This window comes from Neolamprologus brichardi, chromosome 2 (assembly GCF_056152115.1).
Source record: "Neolamprologus brichardi isolate AB-2024 chromosome 2, ASM5615211v1, whole genome shotgun sequence".
Lineage (NCBI taxonomy): Eukaryota > Metazoa > Chordata > Actinopteri > Cichliformes > Cichlidae > Neolamprologus > Neolamprologus brichardi.
The window spans coordinates 25,256,326-25,276,548 of NC_142105.1; the positions used below are offsets into that span (position 1 = coordinate 25,256,326).

The 20,223-nt window shown below is 41.1% G+C and overlaps 1 protein-coding gene across 1 annotated transcript; it reads right to left on the minus strand.

The window, feature by feature from the left end:
• Window positions 1–115: 115 nt before the first annotated feature.
• Window positions 116–19,724, minus strand: gfpt2 (glutamine-fructose-6-phosphate transaminase 2). The gene is made up of 19 exons (XM_006781481.3): window positions 19,566–19,724; window positions 18,445–18,552; window positions 16,097–16,204; window positions 15,779–15,904; window positions 14,128–14,186; window positions 13,537–13,671; window positions 12,448–12,509; window positions 10,515–10,594; window positions 7,111–7,228; window positions 6,843–7,006; window positions 6,489–6,584; window positions 6,107–6,204; window positions 5,817–5,937; window positions 5,463–5,620; window positions 5,178–5,292; window positions 4,950–5,077; window positions 2,318–2,485; window positions 2,001–2,162; window positions 116–1,056 (listed from the first exon to the last, which is right to left on the minus strand). The coding sequence occupies exons 1-19, from the start codon at window positions 19,570–19,572 to the stop codon at window positions 1,012–1,014; spliced, it is 2,058 nt and encodes a 685-aa protein (XP_006781544.2). The 5' UTR covers window positions 19,573–19,724; the 3' UTR covers window positions 116–1,011.
• Window positions 19,725–20,223: the final 499 nt, after the last annotated feature.

Genomic DNA, 20,223 nt, shown 5'->3' on the forward strand with positions numbered 1-20,223 from the left:
GGGAATGAACAGACAGGTAAATCTTTTGAACAGAATGCATTTTCAATTTATTGATTGGCAGTTCCCATTTGTCTATAAAGATACAGTATAAAACACAATCATAGTTAAAGACACAACTCCAATTTTACCAGTCTTGCCCATAATAATAATAAAAAAATCAGTCAAATACAGAATATTATTATTAGAATTATTATAAACCCATTCAACAACACACAAACAAAAAAGCAAAAGAAAACAATTATTATTAAAAGTTATGATATATTATTTGTTTTTTGCTGCATAAGTGCTCTTTAATTAATCGAAATGCTCAACCCCATAAGTAAGGAAGGGGGTTTTTTTGGAGGGAGGGGGGCGGGGGAGGGGGAAATTGGATTTCTGTGAAACAGAACAGAAAGATGACATATTTTATATTAAGATGAAATAAAAAAAACAAAGTTATGGGTTACTGGCCCACCAGGCACAGTGATTTTATGACTTTTCACGATATTGCAGCCTAGAGGTATGCAGCCCCCAGTGGACATACGAAACTCATAAAATAGAAATTCTGAATCAATCACCTCATGATTGTGTACATTCATAATGCACATTTGGTCCGCGTATTGCACAACTGTAAACACTTCAGTATACCATTTCAATGCTAAACTTCTTACACGGTTTTGGCTCATCTCGTGATTAGAAAAAGGCACAGCAGCTGTGTGAATGTCGTTTTCATAGATTGTTCTGCAAGGCCTCATCAAGTGATACCAAGGCCATTCTTCAGCAGTGTATTGGTCTGATTTCACATTTGGCTTTTTTTTCTTTTACAAGTTCATTGTACAATAGACAATAGCCCTCTCTACTCCCCCCACTTCAACACACACACACACACACACACACACACACACACACACACACACACACACACACACACACACACACACACACACACACACACTTAATGTTTGATTGCACTATTGCACTGTTAATCTCCTAAAGAGCTGTCTCTCCTCTCCAGGGCTTTGTGAACTGTAATTATTCCACTGTCACAGACTTGGCCAGGTTTCTGGGAAAGTCAACCTTTAAAAAAAAGAAAAGAAAAGAAAGTTTGTTATAACAAATTCTACATGATCAATAAATTTAGCAGCACTGTATAACTTTTTTTGATAACACATTTCCCAACTCATTATATTAGTGTACATGGTAAAACAATTGCATCCTGGTAAAGATGTTCCATAATAAGGATTTGTCTCTAAATGTTATACATGTTGTGATCATGCACTGTAAATAAAGAGTTCACAATTGTGACAGATAAAGTCTGTTTGCACTGTGGTGAGTAGGGAACATGAGCTGCCTTCTTAGTAAAGTAAAGCATTCACAAGGAAAGAAAAGATGAATAGACACAAGCAGAACCAGAGACATGGACAAAGCATTGGTATTCATGGGCACCACTATCCCTAAAGCGTATATACAAGCTTAGAAGAACACATGCTGGCTGCCATTACTGTCTTTTTCAAGGAATACCTTCCCCATTAAAGCCAGACTAGGCCAAATTCTGCACATGTTCGAGTGGCATGACTGTAGCATTAGATTTAAGTCTTGTAATAATTTTAAATCAGTTTTAAATCAGAGGAGCAGATGAAGTATCTTAGTGTGTTAGTGTGGAATTGAAATGAATGTGTGACAACATCAAATCCACGTGCAAATAGATTCCACTGCAAGCATTTGAAAACCAAACAACAGAAGCACACATTACATTCATAATTAGCTGCTCTTAGCATTGGGTGAATTTGAACAAAATCAATATTGCTATAAATCTCATATTAACATCAATATGTGATTACTGAGGTATTACAGACATCACAGTGACTGTGCATGTGCTTGTGTTTTGCTAAAACGATGCCCATTATTAGTCTTTATCTAATATATCTATTATATCTAAATATGAGGATTTGGACATGATGATTTCTTTATTCCTAGGACTCTTGTCAATAATCAAACCAACAGTTGCATTGAATACTTACATCATATCCTCGGAGGACAGCCAAGTGAAATGACATAAGCTGCAAAGGGATGACGCTGAGGATACCCTGCAGGCAGTCCACAGTTTGCGGCAGTTCGATGGTCTGGTAGGCATTCTTAGTCAACTCTGTGTCATCCTGGCAACAGATGATGATGGGCCGACCCTGATGAAGACAGACATCGAGAGGGCAAGAATATTAACATCAGTCTGTCTGTCCACTCATTTCTGTTGTACTTGGGACTTTCAAAATTTAGTATTTGAGTACTTTGAGTGTGTGCTTTGGGTGGATGTGTAAGATGTGTTTTGTCAAAGACCTACCGATCTGGCGGTGACTTGCTGCAGAGCATTCTGGCATTTTGTGTAGCAGGCGTCCCTCATGATGATCATGATGACTGGCATGTGTTTGTCAACGAGTGCAAGAGGACCGTGCTTCAGCTCCCCAGCTAGGATGCCCTCCGAGTGCATGTAAGTGATCTCCTTAATTTTCTGCATCAGAATAAGAATAGTAAAACTTGTTTAGGATGAAGATTAATAGTAAGAATGAAGACAAATTACAGCACAGCCTACATTCCTTGCATGGTATGAAAGCTGTGTGAGCAGCTTTTTCTCATGCGGTTTCAACTTAATTATATTCTTTCCTTAAACTTGTTTGGATTATATGATAGTTAGACATCTTCTGTTCTGCGTATGTGCTCTTTTCAAGGACAATACTGTTGCCCATCAGCTAAATGCTTACACTCTTTGTATCAGGGACCAGCTGATGATACTGAAGCAAGCCCACACAGCTATCAGCTCAACAACAAATATCCCAGAAATCAGAAGGACATGCAGATGCAACGTCGCCTCGGCAATGAAAGAAATCTGAGAGTGGCAAATAACATGTTAGGGTGTTCATGTCAGGTGACAGGAAGGAGATTAAAAATATCTAAAAACCTTCAGTGAATCATAGACAAGGAAACACCACAGACGATGGCACAGACGCTGCAGAGCCAGAAAGGCATGTGGACTATCCATGGCTACAAGGCCGGAAGCCGAAATGTAGATGGGGACATCAACAGACCCAGTGCTGAATAGGGATGGGTATCGAAAACCGGTTCTTGTTGAGAACCGGTTCCCACTGTTTCAATTCCTTGGAATCGTTTGCCATTTTTGTAAACGATTCCCTTATCGATTTCAGTCGCCCCGAATGACGTCACCACGTTGCGGAGCGTCATTTACCTGGCAGGAAACACGGCGCCTAAGCGGCTCAAACGCTAAAAAGTTTGGTTATACTTTACGAGAACGGATGACAACAGGGCAACTTGCAATACTTGCAAAGTAGATATTTTATTTAAGGGAGGAAACACTACGAATATGCAAAAGCATTTGCTCACAAAACACGCGATGACCTTAAATGAATGTCGTGTTTTTAATTCCGCTCCGGACTCGTGAATCTCAACCCAGCAGCAGCGGTAACGTTTGCACGTCCTCTCCCGTTAATGCGGCAGGTAAATAATCAACTAACAGTGCATATTATGTTAGCGCGATCTGCCTTATTACAAAACCTGCCATTACTGTGCGCTGCATTTAGGTGACCATGATGAGAGAGACAGACAGAGCCTGGCTGGCTCAGATGCTGGCAGTTCTCGCTGCAGTCTACCGGTAGCGTCTCCTTTCAGGCTAGGATAGACGAATGTCACCGAGCAGTGACTAAGTTTGTGGTAAAAGGCTTGCACCCATTTGCCACAGCAGATGCCCCGATTTTAGGTAAGTGAATGTGTTTAATTGTAGGCAGGGACATTACTGGATATTCTTGTTTTATTGCTACAGAAGAATATTTATTTTATTATTTTACATTTACAATTTTTTTCCTGGGGACCCTGTGACACCCCATTGAAAAGCCGTAGGCTGTGGATCTCTTAAGATCTCACTGTTGGGTTTGTAAGGCCATGTTACTCCTAAATTTCTATCTCGTTCAAAGAGAAGATATAAAACAAAGTTCTAAGCTATTTGACCTTAGTGTTCTCCTTTTTTAAAAAGAATCGATAAGAGAATCGAATCGTTAAACAGAATCGAAAATGGAATCGGAATCGTGAAAATCTTATCAATACCCATCCCTAGTGCTGAATGATTTCTTCAACAGATCCTAGACGCAGTCACCTATTGACTACTTTTATAAGCAGTCCTTGGCAATGACACCTTCACTACCACTGACCATCTCACTGAACAAATGAGGAAGGTACATGCAAGTAAAGGATGCACAGTGACATCACCCTAATGGCATAACGCAGAGCTCCAGTCGTCCCAATCCTGTGGACGACATCCCGCCTGGTTTCTGAGTCAAAGAGGGCTTTTATTAGGGACCTGAGCAATTACAGTACTGGTGGGTTACTTGGACAAGAACACTAGACTGGCTCTCTACAGGAAGTGCCAGAATGGGCTCTTTTTCATGCAGAGGCTCTATTCCTTCATTGTAAATGTCACAGTGTTGATGACGTTTCCTGAGCCTTTGATGATCAGACGTTTTTTCCGTGTTGTGATAAATTAGAGCAAAAGGCTTGACGGTGCATGATACGAAAAACCTCAGTAAACTTGTTCAAACTCGGCTGAGTCTTGTGGGTGGAATTGGACCGTCTACATGTAGTAGCAGAGAGAAAGCTGTTGTCAAAACTCCTCTGCATCATAGACAATGTTCCCTTCCCTCTACACAGCGTTGTGGTTAGCCAGAGGTGCACATTCAGCCAGAGACTAATAATGACTAAATGCTCCACTGAACATCACTCCTATGGCCATCTAGTTACATAACTTCTTTTAGTGTTGCCATTTGATTGTTTATAATTTTGTTAGTCATTATTTAGTATAGCTAAATTGTTACAAAACAATTTCCCTGTAAGGATTATATAACATGTCCTCATTCCTAATTCCACTGTACTCATTTTACGACTAATATTATGGCTTTTTTGTAACTCACCAGTGCCCCCTCTAGGCAGGTGGCATAGTTGAAACCTCGACCCATAACCAAAAGAGACCTTTGCTGATACAGTTCATTGGCAATGGTCTTGATCTTCTCATCCAGGGACAACACCTTCTTTATCAGTTCTAAGACAGTAAAAGAACGATGAGTGAACGATGCATTAATGTTGTTTAGCTTGAATCTCCACTTCTAAATACTTTTTGTAAGATTTGTTGGGGTACTGACCAGGTAGCATCTTGAGGCTGTGGATGATCTCCTCTCTTCTCTTCTGTAGGGAGAGTCTGTCCTCACTCATCATCAAGCCAAACATAATGAGTGAGACAAACTGACTGGTGTAAGCCTGGATAAGACACACACACACACACAGAAACACTTTATAAGCCCCCCTGTGCTGAACAATGAGGAGGAACCCACCAATTTAGAATCGGACTCAGGGAGGAGCAGCCATCTGCCACAACCGGTTGGGGGTAAAACCAGTCGAGACAAGTATAGACCATAAACCAGCCATACCTTTGTGCTAGCCACTCCTATCTCGGGCCCAGCATTTATGTGGACTCCACAGTCGGTTTCTCTGCAGATAGAGCTGCCAACAGTGTTCGTTACACCAACTGTCAGAGCTCCCCGTTCTTTGCAGTAGCGCAGTGCCATCAAAGTGTCTGCTGTCTCTCCTAAGGAGCACAGAGAATGAAAACATATGTTCATAATGTGCAATTAAACCACAACAATGTTCCTGTTTCAGGAAAAAATGAAAAAGGCATTGAACGTGGATAGGTGTCACACAGGAAATTACAGTGTAAATAAAGCTTTCTAAAGCCACTTTCAGGAAAGTGAAGATAAAAAAGTGCTAATGTGCATCATTATCACCTGACTGGCTGATAAAGAAGCAAACATCATCTCTGAAAACAGGTGTGATACGGTCCAGGAAGTCGCTGGCCAGCTCCACCATGACAGGTAATTCCGTCAGCTCCTCGAGGATCTGTCTGGTCTGTAGAGCAAGTGAGTAAAAACAGAAGATTAATTAACACTGCTACACTCTATCCATACAATAATTGAATTCTTTGAACTCGTCTGTTACTAATGATTGCTTTCTTTACTGCAAAATGCCATCATCAAGCATATACAAGCTTAAATAATGATGTAACTGCTGTACTCACAGCCACCGCAGCGTGGAAACTCGTGCCACAGCCGATCATGATTAGCCGTCTGCAACGCTTTATTTCTTTCAGGTGGTCCTTCAACCCTCCGAGAACAACTGAGAGAACAGAAGGTGAAACAGTTAGACCTACTGATCCCTCACTGCATCACAACTAATGTCTGTCATACACTTTAGTGCCCAGTCATCATGCGTTTACCGCCTGCAGTTATTAAATAGTGCATTTTAGGAGGTAAATAAGGCTCATAAAAACAAGTTTTTTGCTGTAGCGATCATAACATACATGTTTTTATATCTGAGAGTCATTTTTTTAAATTCCCAGTTATATTAGAGGGTAGTGGGACATGCTAGAACATAGGACTGGCTATCAGTTCACTTGTCACCTTTTTTGGTGTCAAAACAAATGCGGCCCCTCATCGTGTTGACTACTGACTCCGGCTGCTCAAAGATCTCCTTCTGCATGAAGGCATCAAAGTTTCCTGCAAAGGACAACAGGAGCATACGTTACCATCACATTCTCTGACACACCGTGACATGCTGAATGCTTTCCTAATAAGAAGTGAGACAGGAAATAAGGATGCACGGAGTTTGTCTTGTGGCTTTGTTTGCACGCATTCAGCCAGCAGAGGGCGAGCATGTGTAACTGTTGACTTAAATCTGCTGCACTGCATGCACAGTACTTGCAATTTGAACTTCGCTACCTAAGAGCCACAAAGTAATTTCAAATAGTTTCTGACCTTTCATGATCTGCTTCAGCTCCATCTGTAGGGTCATGATAGCTCTGACTGGGTCTTCACCGGCCTGCCGGTTCATTCTGTGGATGGAGAGTTTCCCTCCGGTCACTACTGCTATGTCATCATCCTCCATGTACAACACCTTGTTGGTGTGCTCAATGATGGCACTGTGGGTAGACAGAAAAGGTCATTTGGGGAAAAGAAATGAATGAGTAATATAAATTAGTAATATTGTGTTTTTGCGTTTTGAGTCACATAGAAGAGACCTCACCTGGCGTCAGAAGCAAAATAGAACTCCACAGCCCTGCCATCCCCCACAGAGTTGATGGCGCTGGAGCTGTCAGCTCGGTTGCGACTGTTCCTCTCATGGACTTCCTCCTTGTGTTGAGCTGCAGGTCAGAAGTCAAAAATCAAGGTTCAGTGACATGCCATTTAGTCTTTTTACTAATCGTAGTCAACATACCCAGCCATTTATCCTTCTTGTTATTACTTATTAAGTTTCAAGCAAGTTCCTCTTACGACTAGACCTATCTTGGATTTTGTTTGCTTCTGTGCAAAGAATGGCTTACTTAATAATATCTTGGATTTTATTCCTGTATCCTTGGAGTTTGTTTCACTGTATTTCCCTTTGTTTATTCATTTGTGGTTTGCACATTTGCCTAATACACAAAAGTTGTCCTGTTTGATTACAGGGAGGAGACACAAATTCCTCTGGGGCTGTGTCAGGAAGGGCATCTGGTGTTAAAAAAAAAAAAAAAATCTGCCAAAGCAAACATGTGGAGCTGCCTGCTGTGACGACCCCCTTGTGAAAAAGGGAGCAGCTGAAAGTCGCTTTTATTCAGCAAACATTACATTCTCAGCATTAGAAACCTGCACATTGCAAAGTCGAGAAGTAGAGTGGCTTTGCAGCTCGAAAAGATACTGTTTTGTTTTGTTTTTTTTATCGCAAATCAAAAGATTCAAAAGTATGCAGAGAAACAAAAAAACAAACAATACCCCCACAAATTTGCTGAGGGTTGCTGAAGCCCCACACAAAGTGTTTATGCAGGGTGAAAGAGCGGTTTCCATCTGTGAAGTCTTATTGTGTACCTAAGACTGGGTTATTTGCAGATGCAAACCATCCTCCTCCTCACATTATACACATACTCTGAATCCACTCAGAGCATGCATTCATGCCTCTACACACAAATCAGCCTATAATTTGTTAACTTCCAAGTATACCTGACTTTTTTTTACTCATATCTGTCTGTTACTTTTCTAAGATGAAGAGGGGCGTGCTAAGGCTGGGACGTTTTCTAATCCTGACGAGGCTTGAAACTAAAAAAGAGAAATTTTATACATTTAATGTGAACAACAGACAAAGTGAAACACAGATTTTTGTACTTAATATGTCTGGTTAATAAATTACTCTTTGCCTTTTAGCTAATCTGGGGGTTTAAATTTGAGTCACTAAATTTAGAAAATATCTTATATGTAATGGTATATTTAAATAAATGACCCAAAAAGGACTTATCATGCCATTTTTGAGGTCATTTAAAACACCACACTAAGCTTTTCAGTGCCCGCCCTGGAAGTACCTCTGCCTTGAACTTTGGACGCCTTCATTAACAACCATAGATAGATAAGATACTGCGGACACAGTCTACAGAAAGAAAGAAAGAACACCAGCAGGGTGGTGTGATCGTAGCAGCTGAGGATTTCTTAGTAAGATTCAATATCTGGACATTTAAAAAAGATACTTCAAGTTTTAGATTTAGACATTCAAACTGTGATCAGTTTGTAACACCTCACTACATTTTCCTCTTCGTTCCCTCCACTATCTGCAGGTTCTGTGGGTGAAGGGCTGTGTGAATTTGTGCCAAGCAATCACTGTAAACCCATGTAGCCACCTGAATCATCATGCCAAATTAAATTTAAACTCATGCCTGGCTACACCAAAATGCAGTTTGCTATAGCCAGGCAAGTAATACCAGTCCAGCACGCTTCTCCATCTCTCATTCAGCAGTAATGACTGGGAGTGTCTAAATGAGATCAGCAGTGGTTTTTAACAAATCCCTGTTGTGGTTTGACAACGCCTGACAAAAGCTCAATCGGGATCACTTTATTCAAAATGGGATTATTATTCAAACTACAGTCATTTATATTTAGCTCTGTATCCAGGATCTCCCTGCTCTTTCGTGTGCCGCTGTGGAAAGCACGAGGTGGGGAGAGCAGGAACAGCAGCAGCAGCAGCAGGACCCACTCACAGAACAGAGGCATCAGTCACAATAATGAAGCCAGAAATAGTGAGAATACCATGAAATTGAGGAGTTGGGGTGGAGGTGCGTCTGCAAAGCAGCTTGCAGAGGCTGCAACTGTATATAGCCCCAAAATATATTCAATAGCACAGCACGTATGAGAATTGCAAATGAGAAACATCCACATCAGCTGATCTGATGTGGATTAGCTGACCTGATATGGCCGGCTGAGCTTCACTCCACAGCCTGGCAGAACTCACGCTCAGATTAAACATCGGTGTTATTCTTACTCATGGAGCATAGGGACTAGTGGTCAGCCTTCCCGCTGCTCTCACTGGACTGGGGGTTTTTAACAATGGACACTCTATCATGTGAATACGCCACTTGAATCAGTGAATGCACCAGGGTGGGTGGTTTCAAAAAGTTTGGACCCAAACTGGAGAAGTCTCGAATTTTGTTAAACTAAATGTTTCTCAGGATGTCATTCAATTTCCAAAACACCACTGCCTTTAAAACTTGACACAAAGTTCCCCTATTACACTGGAAGAAATGTTTTATTTTATTATTACTTTACAGTAAAAACTGGAAAGCTGCTACTTTGACAGTAGCTGGGAAAATTATTTTGAGAGTGTGGGGTTGTTTCTGTAGGCTATACATGAACCAATCTCTATACCTTCTTTAAACATAAACATAGGCGTTGTACCTTAATTTGACTCTGTCCCAAATACACCGTCCTGCTGCTATAAATACTAATTAGTGCATCTTATTAGTGGATAAGAGCAAGGCCTAACAAATATTTGCTCCAGTATGAGTTTGCTTAGAATGACAGTGCCAAACTGTCACAGAAAGCATTAAAAACGTATGATCTCAGAAATAGTGTTGCTTAAAAAAAAAAGGGGGGGGGGGGGGGGGGTGTATTTATATTTTAAACTTCCGGGGGACTGTCCCAGTCAGTTGAAACTTCCTTGAACAATAAAACTACAACTGCTTCCTTATAGGGGTCAGATATCCATATGATAACCAGCAGGAGTGAGATCATGTTAGATAATTTAACAGAGCGTTTATCTTGACATTCCAAATATTTCATCACGTCCCACTTTTCTATCGTGCAGTAAATCTTCATATCTACAGTTAGACTCTAGACCAGGGGTGGGCAATCTCAGTCCATGAGGCCCGGTGTCCCTGCAGGTTTTAGATGTGTCCTCGAACCAACACAGCTGATTTAAATGGCTAAATTAGCTCCTCAACATGTCCTGAAGTTCTCCAGAGGCCTGGTAACGAACTAATCATGTGATTCAGGTGTGTTGACCCAAGGTGAGATCTAAAACCTGCAGGGACACCGGCCCTCGTGGACTGAGATTGCCCACCCCTGCTCTCGACGGGCAGGTTTAGGGTGCAGTGTAAGTGAATATGGCACTGAAAGAGGAAGAGAGCTCACCACTGTTGTACTGCACGGGGATGTGCTCAGTCAGCAGCTCATGCTCACTTCGCACACCGATGACCATAGGACTTCCTCTCCTGCCAAGATAAGAAGGGGGGGGGGGGGGGGGGGGGTGAGATGGGAGAAGGATTAGGTTTCACATTCATTGTCAGATCCAATCTCGTGATGTTCTGACATTCTTTACTAAAATACTTCTAAACAAAGCAAAATATTAAAGAAATCTATTAGTTTGTTCTTGCTTATACTACTGCACATTCAGTGTGTTCATCATTAGTCCTCCATATTTTGTACATATTTCCAAGACTTGACAGTTCCTGGAACAAGTCACTGGCTCCATATTGGCTGCTGATGCCATGTGGACGTCTCTTATTGGCTCAGGAGGCAGAGGAAGTGTAAACATTTATCACAGGTGGGGGAGGAAGGTGTGAGGACACCAATCTTAAAACAGGAGACACCTTTACATGCACTTTAGTGATCGCAGTGCAAACAGTGTGTCAAAACACAACCACTTCCTTGTGAGTTAAGAAGCTGTATTCTAAAGGCCTCTCCTTACTTCTCCTCCTTCTCTTGTCTGCATCTTTTCTCTCTGCTTCGCATGTCTCTTGGGCTGTGTTGACGTAAGCACGATGGTTGTTTTAAGAGGCGTGGGGCTTGAAAATGGAGGATTGCAAACAGAGACATGTGGTGGCCATCCAGTACAATATTGTAGTTTCGCCAAAGGAGGGAGAGATGGGAAGAGGTGAAATCAACGGAGAGCCTTATCACGATAACGATGTTTAAAGGACCACTCTTTGTGACACTTTGGCTTGTTTACACTAAACCACACCAAGCACACTCTAGTGTGTATGGCATGCAAGCATAGCAGAATCAGAGGGGTGTGACGTCTAACACAACAGCATCAGCATTGAATAGTGCTGGATCTAATTTCGGATTTGGTTAGATTCAGTGTGTCACAACCTCCTCTCCAGGCTGAAAGGCACAACAATAAAGTGCCTGTTACAGAGACCGGTGAGGCAGAAAAATGGCGCAATGCTACACCTTCAACAGGGTATGACAGGGACTTGTATTAAATAAAAGACACGAGTGGAAATGGCAGAACAAAGTCCCAGAAAGCAAAGCCGAGGTGGTGAGAGTAAAGGTTTGGCTGTGAAGGTCATCCATGATGGCAAAGGGTGGGTGGTGTCTAGCATCACTAGATAATTGAAAACATTCCCCTTTTCCCTCTGTTTTGGCAGACAATGCTGATTGTTAAACATGTAAACCACAAAAATACATCGAGTACGGCCAATGACATGCGTTACACTGATATCGGCTTTCAGAACGCAGGCGACAGCTGAGACAGCAGAGATTCATCTTAAATTCATCTTAAAAACACGGTGAGATTTTACGCCCACTTCTCATTTTGCCGCCCTCCTCATTTCTCTCTTCCTTCTTAACTTACTCCATTGCGCTGCCTTTTCCCTGATCTCTGAGCTCACTGAACCAGGAAAGGTATGAATAAACTGATGAGAAACAATTAACCTGGAGTTTCATGTGACCCAGCCAAATTTCCTGGAGCTGAAACGCGAACCCCTCATTGTTAATAAGTTACAGAGAAGGTGGCCCAGGGCCAGGGTCCCAGAAGGGAGGGGAGGCTCTCAATTCAGTCTCTGGTCCTAAGATGCAGATTGTACTGACACATAGCCGAACAGGAATTTCCTCAGGGCATATATCCACTATTATAAACAAAGGACGTTCCAGTGTCCTGTCATAGTAAATGTAAGCTCAGATAAGCCACAACACATAAATCTAAGGAGCCTCCTAAAATCATATTGCTTTATTGTGGTAACAACAGGAATGAGTCACTCCCAGTGAGTCTGGTTCATATTCCTGGGCGGTATGTGTGAAAGACAGTGTGTGACTGAGTGTGCGTCAGAGCGTGCATACTAACCTGGTTGCCACGGCCTCTCCGGGGAAATGACGGCTTTTAAACACGAGAGCAAAGGCCCCCTCCTATAACACAGAAAAAAAGCAATGGGAAAAAAGAATTCAGTTAAGCTTGATGAAAGAATTCAGTCCAATAAATGATGAAGAAACGAAGGGTGAGGAAGAAGGATAATAATAATAATAATATCAAAATAAAATAAAAAGAAATATCTCGAAAAGTTAACGCAAAGTCAATTAACCATTCCAGGAAAGTGTGGGACCTTTGAGAGACACAGAGCACAAACAAATGTTTCTCCTGGCCCTGCGGGGTTTTACACATGTGTGTGCGCATGTGCGTTTGTATGTGTGTTGGAGGGGGGATGTTAAGGTGCAAGGTGGTGGGTGTGCATGTGTGTGTGGAAACTGGGGGGGTTAAAAGAAAAAAGACCCCTATTGTACAAGATCAGCTGTGTTTCGAAAGAACTGACTTCAAGTCTGCCTGTGGTGGTTATTGAAGCCAAACTGGCTGAGTGTGTGGCTGTGGTGGTGAAATATGGGGTGGGGGTTAAAAGATGGGTGGGTGGATAGTGGGTAAGCAAGCATTCAGTAGAGGGCGAAGGGATGGTGTCATGATCCGGGATTTTTTTAGTGGGTATCTCAACCGTCTGGTTCCCATTACTCAGAATGGCCGCCTATACTTCCTCTGTTCTTCTACTCTGAGATTGTGACATGAAAGTGTTACTCACATGATTAAAAACTGACGTTTTTTATTTTATTTTCTTTTTTCCCTTTTTTCTGTGACTAATGATGTCACTGATGATGCTGTTCAGGCGGTTGCCATAGCATGTGTGTTTGTAATGGAGCGTGTTTTTTAATGGACAGGAAATTTAAGCAGTTTCACATCAAGTAAAATAAGTAAATGAGTGTTTGACTGTCACGGATACACTTTATGACATTCAGTGACAGTCTTTTAGCCTTCATGGTTACCAGCAAACTCGCTGTAAAACTTTTCCACTGCTTAAACTGAAGCAAAAACTGGAGAAGAAAGCAAAAGAGTGCATCTGTGAAGCCATGAAGTAGGCCATTGTGCATTGCTGCTATGAGAGCAACTCACCAGCTGTTTAATCACCCTCTCTACTAGCTTGGAGAAAGTGATGCTGTCATTCTCTCTGTTGTCATAAACATATTTGATCAGCTTCGGGATCACCTCTGTGTCTGTCTCTGACTCAAACTCGTAACCTTTGTTGATCTGAGGAAGGCAAAAAAAAAGAAGTTAATATTAATTTAATCCACACTGTTGATCTCTCATCCTGACTTGCTTTTCATCCACTGAACTGTTTCTGTATGAAAAGCATTTAATGAATCTTCCAGCAACACACGCATGCTCAGTAGCTCAGAAACCTCAACAGAATTAATGTGGAACAGATTAAAGTTTTGACTTAAGACTGAAGTCCATATTTTCTTTATGTAGATGTAAATTAGAAGAAAAATCCAATCAGATTTGTAACATCTAGTATCTTAATACACACACATATATATTTTCTTTTATTTGCTTAAGTGATGTGACAAATTGACTACCAAACCCATCTACATCCACAATAACAGTGTTATAATCAATGGAACAAATGGCAATGACAATAAGGCCTTCAGCATAGGAAGTGCGTTTACGTCAAGAGGATTTTTTTCTAATGAGATGATGACGTACCAGGTACTTCTTCAGCTCTTTGTAGTTGGTAATGATGCCGTTATGGATGACGACAAACTCTGAGAAAGACAAGAGTGAAAAGATTATAGAAGCTATGTACCCGCTGCACCTTTAGGGCTCGAGGACAACAATGTTAAGTGTGCGCTTAGGCAAGTTTAACACAAAGCACTGGATTTAACAGCTACTCAACACTACTATCAATACAAGGTGGACAATTTAAAAGAGTACGAACAAGTGCAAAAACATACATTATCATAATGATAACAACATAATAAGACTGCTGTACTTTTTTGCAAACTAATTTTGAGTCAGTTTTGTAATTTTCTGTCACACTTTAATTCAGATGAGTATGTTCTAAAGCCAAGATACATAACTGACACACCTGTAAACGTGGCACACTTAGGACAAACCTTTTGGTTTCAGTTCATGAATAGAAGGCGTGCCTGTGCACTAAAAAGGTAGGCAGCACGGTAATTTAATGCTTTCTTTTTAATGCTTTAGTATTAAGCTTAGAGTGAAATGATTTAAAGCAAGGGAGAACTATGGAGTCGAGTCAACATTTTTTTCAGGGAATCAAAATGTAATATGTGTTTCGTTTTAAACCATTTATTTCATTTGTTGGGCATGGATGTTAAAGCAGTAGTTGGAAGAATTCTGAGGGAATTTGAAAACAGATAGTCCTCAACTCATTGTTCTAAGCAACTCTGACAAAATAAGCAAAGAGGGCATTTGCATGTGCTCCACATGGAAAGGAGAAAAAAGTGAGCCAGCGCAGAGTTCTGACGTCACCCTGGACGTGAACCCAACTTCTTCCATGTGAAAATCTCTCGTCAACCCTCCGCAACAGAGATGCCAAACTCATTTCACATATGTACAGCCCACTTTGCTTTAAAGCAGGCCGACCGAGTCAAAGATATTTAACCTCCTGAGATCCGAGCTCTTTCATGGCACGCACCTAATTTTGGTTTCTGAGAAAAATTAGAGTTGAAACAACATATGAGGACATTCGTTTAAAATGTTGATAGAAAAGTGGCAGTATAATGTCCTCGTAAGTGGATATCAGGCCCTTGTAGAGAAAAATTTGGTATTTTGGTCTAAACATTTAATCCCCGAAAAGTTTTAACATAAAAAAGACAGTAATCTCATTTTTTTAAATTATAGAGATGTAAAATTAGCAAAAAGATGTGGTAGATCATTGCCCAGGCTGGCCTGTATTTGTAAAACGCATAGTTTTAGTTAAATCACCGGATTATTTTCTCCATAGTAGGTAGTGAAAAACAGGAACTTTATTATTTTGTGTTGTGTGAATGGCATTAGGGAGCTCTTTATTGGTAGGAAAAAATGCAGAAGTTATGAAAATACAGTTAAAAGTTTACTCTTTCACATTTTTCCAAAGCCTTCCAGCAGTCTATATCTTCCTTATATCTGATATCCTTGCTCTGCAACGTTAATTATTCGTACACCTGTGTAGACTTTCTTGTTCTTTATTCTATTTAGCTGATTTGATCTAAAAAGATCATGTAAAAGTAAAAACCAGCCCCAAAGAGGAGCAAGATGCTAATTATTAACATGCAATTATTATGGATTTGTTTTTCAGTGACTTGCTGTCTATGAGGATCCCATAAATGTATACTTTGTGAGTATATCTTACCATTATCCTTATCAGAGCGATGAGGATGGCTGTTGAGAGCGCTCGGCTCTCCGTGGGTGGCCCATCGGGTGTGAGCGATGCCAAAGTGTGTGCACAGTTCTTCATCAAGGTTCAGCGAGTCCTTCTCTGGACAAGCAAAAACACAAAACCAGCCCTGTTACTGACATGACAAGAATTCAGATGATTTTTAAGCTTGACAAATGCTAAAATTTTTTCAGAATTCCTTCAATTGTTTTGTATTTTTAAAGAAGACGAGAAGATTTCTGAGCTAATCAGAACCAAGTGAACAGACAAAGAAAAAAACCCAAAGAAACCCACTGTAAAGCTCCTCGTCCAGAGCCTTGACCTTCCCTGTCTTCTTGATTAAACAGATGCTGTTATTGTTTCCGTCACTTGTTGTCTTGCTAGGGCCATCCACAGCAATACCTGGTAACAGGGAGAGAGGGTGGAGGTGAGGTGTTAACTCATTTTTTCAAACAAAAAGGCAGCAAACAGTAAAGTGTCAAAATGCTGTGTTTAGGTGAGCGGTGCTCACTATAACAATAATGCTCACCACAAAAATACATGAAAGATTTTGAACATGAGTTTCAGCAAGATAAGTTAGGACAGTCAAAGCAGCTTGAGATACAATACGTTATTATAGGAGGTACTATTTCTGATTTTGCATGTGCGTGTTTGTTTTACAATGACCTTCTGATTCTGTTGCTTCATCCTGCTCGAACAGGATGAACAAATACGAGCATGTGTTTGTATGGGTGTGCTTTTTGTTTGGGATACTATAGAAACGCTCTGAGTTAGATGTCACTGTCAAAGGATCATATTGTTTTCCAGCCCAACTATCCCAAACATGACATGTTTCTCTTTAATGAAGGTACTGCGGCTTCGGATCACTCTTACAGACGACAATAAAATTTAATGACCAAATTCCCTGTTGACTTAGTGGTTTGATGTGTAGCAGGAGGTGGAAGGTTGAAATAAATTTGAACAATTAAAAGGCAAAAGATTTTTATTTAAGCAGCGTCTGAGTAAATGGTGATACTTTCATTTTGGTTTTTAGAAGTTAGGAGAAGTTAATCTTCATCACTGTCACTGCAGGCACGATACTTTTTGTACTTAAAGGCTTCATGCTTGTGTAAATGAAAACATTTCATGATGTTATTAAGTAAAATATAATATGCATCTGTGTGCTTATAGAAGAACATTTGATTGCGATAGGAGAGCTAGTCCACATACTCGGAGCTCGCCCGTCCGCAAGCAGCTCTAAGTGTTTACTGGGCAATAAGTTGGGGGCGGTGAGCTGTAGTAATAAAGTCTGTAGGAGATTAGTAGTAGTAACAATGTTTCTATCCTTGAGAAAGAGGATACAATGCAATATGATAATATTCCTGAGCTTTAAAACGCAACAATCACACAGTTGTCCCATCTCTCGAATTTCATAGTTGAATCAGAAATTATACCAAGACTCCTCATATGAAGGCGAATGTTGTTTTCTAGGACCTTACGTAAGTGATTAAACTTGCAGTGTCATTCAAAGAGTCTAAAAAAATCTGCAGTCATATCAATCTTCAAAACAACTAATAGGACCTTCAAGTAAAGCACAAGCAAGTAGGCTGGAAGATGAGGAAGAGGATCTTTCTGCTAAGTATGAGGCTTACTTAGTAGATAAGGGCTATGTGTCAGAGGCCAGTTTGATCTTGGTAAATGCTAAATGGACTGATTCTTTTATAGTGCTTTCTGCTCTCCCAGAGCACTCAAAGTGCTTTAAGACAGTTTAAAAGAATCCAGTGGTAAACTGCACAAATACCACTTTTCCTCATCTTTGTGCAGCCTGTAAGTAGGTGAAGTCGTGTCAAATACTATTATCATGTGGAACCTGAGGCTTAAGTTGTTATTGTCTAAATAGGTTTCCTCTGGGGCTATAAAGGTAATATCGGAAAGATATTAGTGTTGGAGGGTCCATACTTTGTTTCTATCTTCTAAATTCAGAATGTGGTCCAGTGAGCTTATGTTTTAACACAGAAGTTGACCCAGATGTGTTTCTGTTGTGTTGACTCATTATTGTGGAATGTTAAAACCACAGTGGTTATTAAAATGTGTTCAGAATTTGCAAATTGATGATGATCTATCTTTTAAACCACGATGCACTGCTTTCTCCTACAGCTGCCTTTAGAGGTTGAGAGGATCGGTACTGGTATCCGCCATACTGGCGCTGTATTTACCTGGTATAGGAATGATAGCAAAATGAATGACACCACTACCAGCTAGAAATGTATGTAGGTCAAATATGCTTTTAGAAGGAAAGCTGTGCTGACACGTCACTTATATCACTTTGCTAAGAGTTACAGGTATCGAATGCTACACTGGTTCTTCTATACTTGAGAGTATTTCATTTCTAAGTTAGCCTACATGTGCTGGAAGCGGTTCAGCGGATAAGACTGTGCCTTTATAGAGATCACAGTATTCACTGCGTGCCTGCAAATATTACAAACAAGCGTTCAAGAGCAAATCCTGATATATTTATTTAGTGTTTATGTATTGAATTCTGTGAAATGTTTCCTTGATTTCATACAGGTGCGGCCAGGGGGAACTAAAAGCATCTGTGGTGCGTGTGTATACGTGTGTGGGTGTGGGAGTGTGTGTGGTAACTGTGAAGTTGAGTGTCTCACCTGCTGAATCGTACCCTCTGTACTCCAGTCTCTGCAGTCCCTTCACCAGCGTCTCAAATATCTCCTTTCTGGTGCGAGGCACTTGGTAATTCAGGTAGGCAAAGATCCCTTTTTGAGAAACAGAAACAGAACCTGAATCCTCTGAAAGGCTCAATGCTGCAGTCAGAGTTGAAACTGCTGTCAAAGTTGATTTAGTTTAGACAATTTATTAGGAATACTTCTTGCAAACAGCATCAAGAAACACACAGTGGACAGAAGACATTACTTGGTGAGTTTCATTAATAGGTCATTAATAAAGAAGATAAAAGCTGCAATAAAGATTCACTATGACCTTCATCAAACTTAAGCTGCTCTACTTGATATGAGCAAGTGCAGGAAGAATAACCATCAGAGGATCTTTATTTTTGCGACAACGAGTCTGTAAGTCAAATGTAGTATAAGGACTTGTTGTAAGGTTTAGAGCATATGTCCTCCGAAGTGGTGGAAACACGACGGCGTGTGTGTCTTTGCAGGAATGTTCCGGGCAGCTCTGCTCCCGCAGGCACACAGCTGGCCATTGACGGACAAACATTGCACGCAGTGTTGTAGCAGCCAGGTAGAGAGGGTAAAATAAAACTCCAGCAATATCGGCCTCTTCCTTGCAGGCTCGGGGTGAGGCCGAAGAACTGTTAAACATTTACTTCAGACTGTAAAAGCTCTTCTTTAAGAGTAATAAAAAAAGTGAGACGCGCTATCACCTCAACCTTCCCGGGACAAAAGCGGGTCGCTGTGAATGAAACAGACCGGTCTTTTGACAGTTGGATGACTGGTCTAACTGCTCTGTCCTGTCCCTCACACCCGTGTCCTGTCCCACACACCCTAACACTGACACGTAGCAGCTGAGTCTGAAACTTTTCAGGAATCCACACAGTCGAAAACAGAGCTCAAACTACACAAAGTTCAAAGTGACTACATAAAACTTTGACAAAATGACACGTCTGCCAGTATCTTGCTTTGTAACTTGCATTTAAATCATCGGTAGTTTCACTGGCCACTGTCCATCAAAGCGACTCCCGTGCGTAATTGCCGCAACCTTTCCAACATCTTTCTGAAAAAGGCAAATTTACGAAGATAAGTCTTACCGCACATGGTTCAAGTTTCGTCCTCGCTCCCGCACACGGCTCCGCTGAAAAATGAAAGAGAACGTTTGTAATTTCCCGATCGAAGTGATGCTTCTACCGCTTCTACATTAAATCCAGACGGACTGCGCTCTCTAGTTCACTCCCCCTCTCTATTTAACTACTGAATCCTGGAGAGGCGGCTGCCGCACCTCCTCTAACACCTCCCCCGTTGCCTGCTCTGTTAACCCCGTCCTGGTGTCGGACGCAGGTGTTCACTACTTCATCACTCGAAAGATGATGAACTTGGTTTTATCCCAACCCACCTGCCAGCGTCAGCCGGACTCAAGAGTTTGTAGACTTTGACCACAGTGTGAATAATAATAATGGCTTTTCTCTTTAGTTATGCATTTGGGTAAGGTGGGGCCCTGCCTTCTCAAAATCAGCTTCAACAGTTTTCACGGCACTTCTGGTTCTGAATGAAGAATGAGGCCTTCACCATCACTGAAGCATGCAGGCTTTAAAAAAATCAATTTGTTAATATATATGGAATAACGAACTGATTTAAATCCAGACTAAACATTTTTAAACAGGGATCCGTTTATAACCACGCATTACTCTAAAATGACTTCTAGTTTTCTGTACTTATCCCCGAATTAGCAGAAACTCAGGAATCAATCGG

What these genes read in the sequence shown, in the direction of transcription:
- gfpt2 (XM_006781481.3), bottom strand. An exon ending in CTTCTTTATCAGCCAGTCAG is followed by an intron (nt 5,621 to 5,816) that starts GTGATAATGATG and finishes TGTGCTCCTTAG; the next exon opens with GAGAGACAGCAGACACTTTG. An exon ending in CCTGCCTAGAGGGGGCACTG is followed by an intron (nt 2,486 to 4,949) that starts GTGAGTTACAAA and finishes ATTCTGATGCAG; the next exon opens with AAAATTAAGGAGATCACTTA.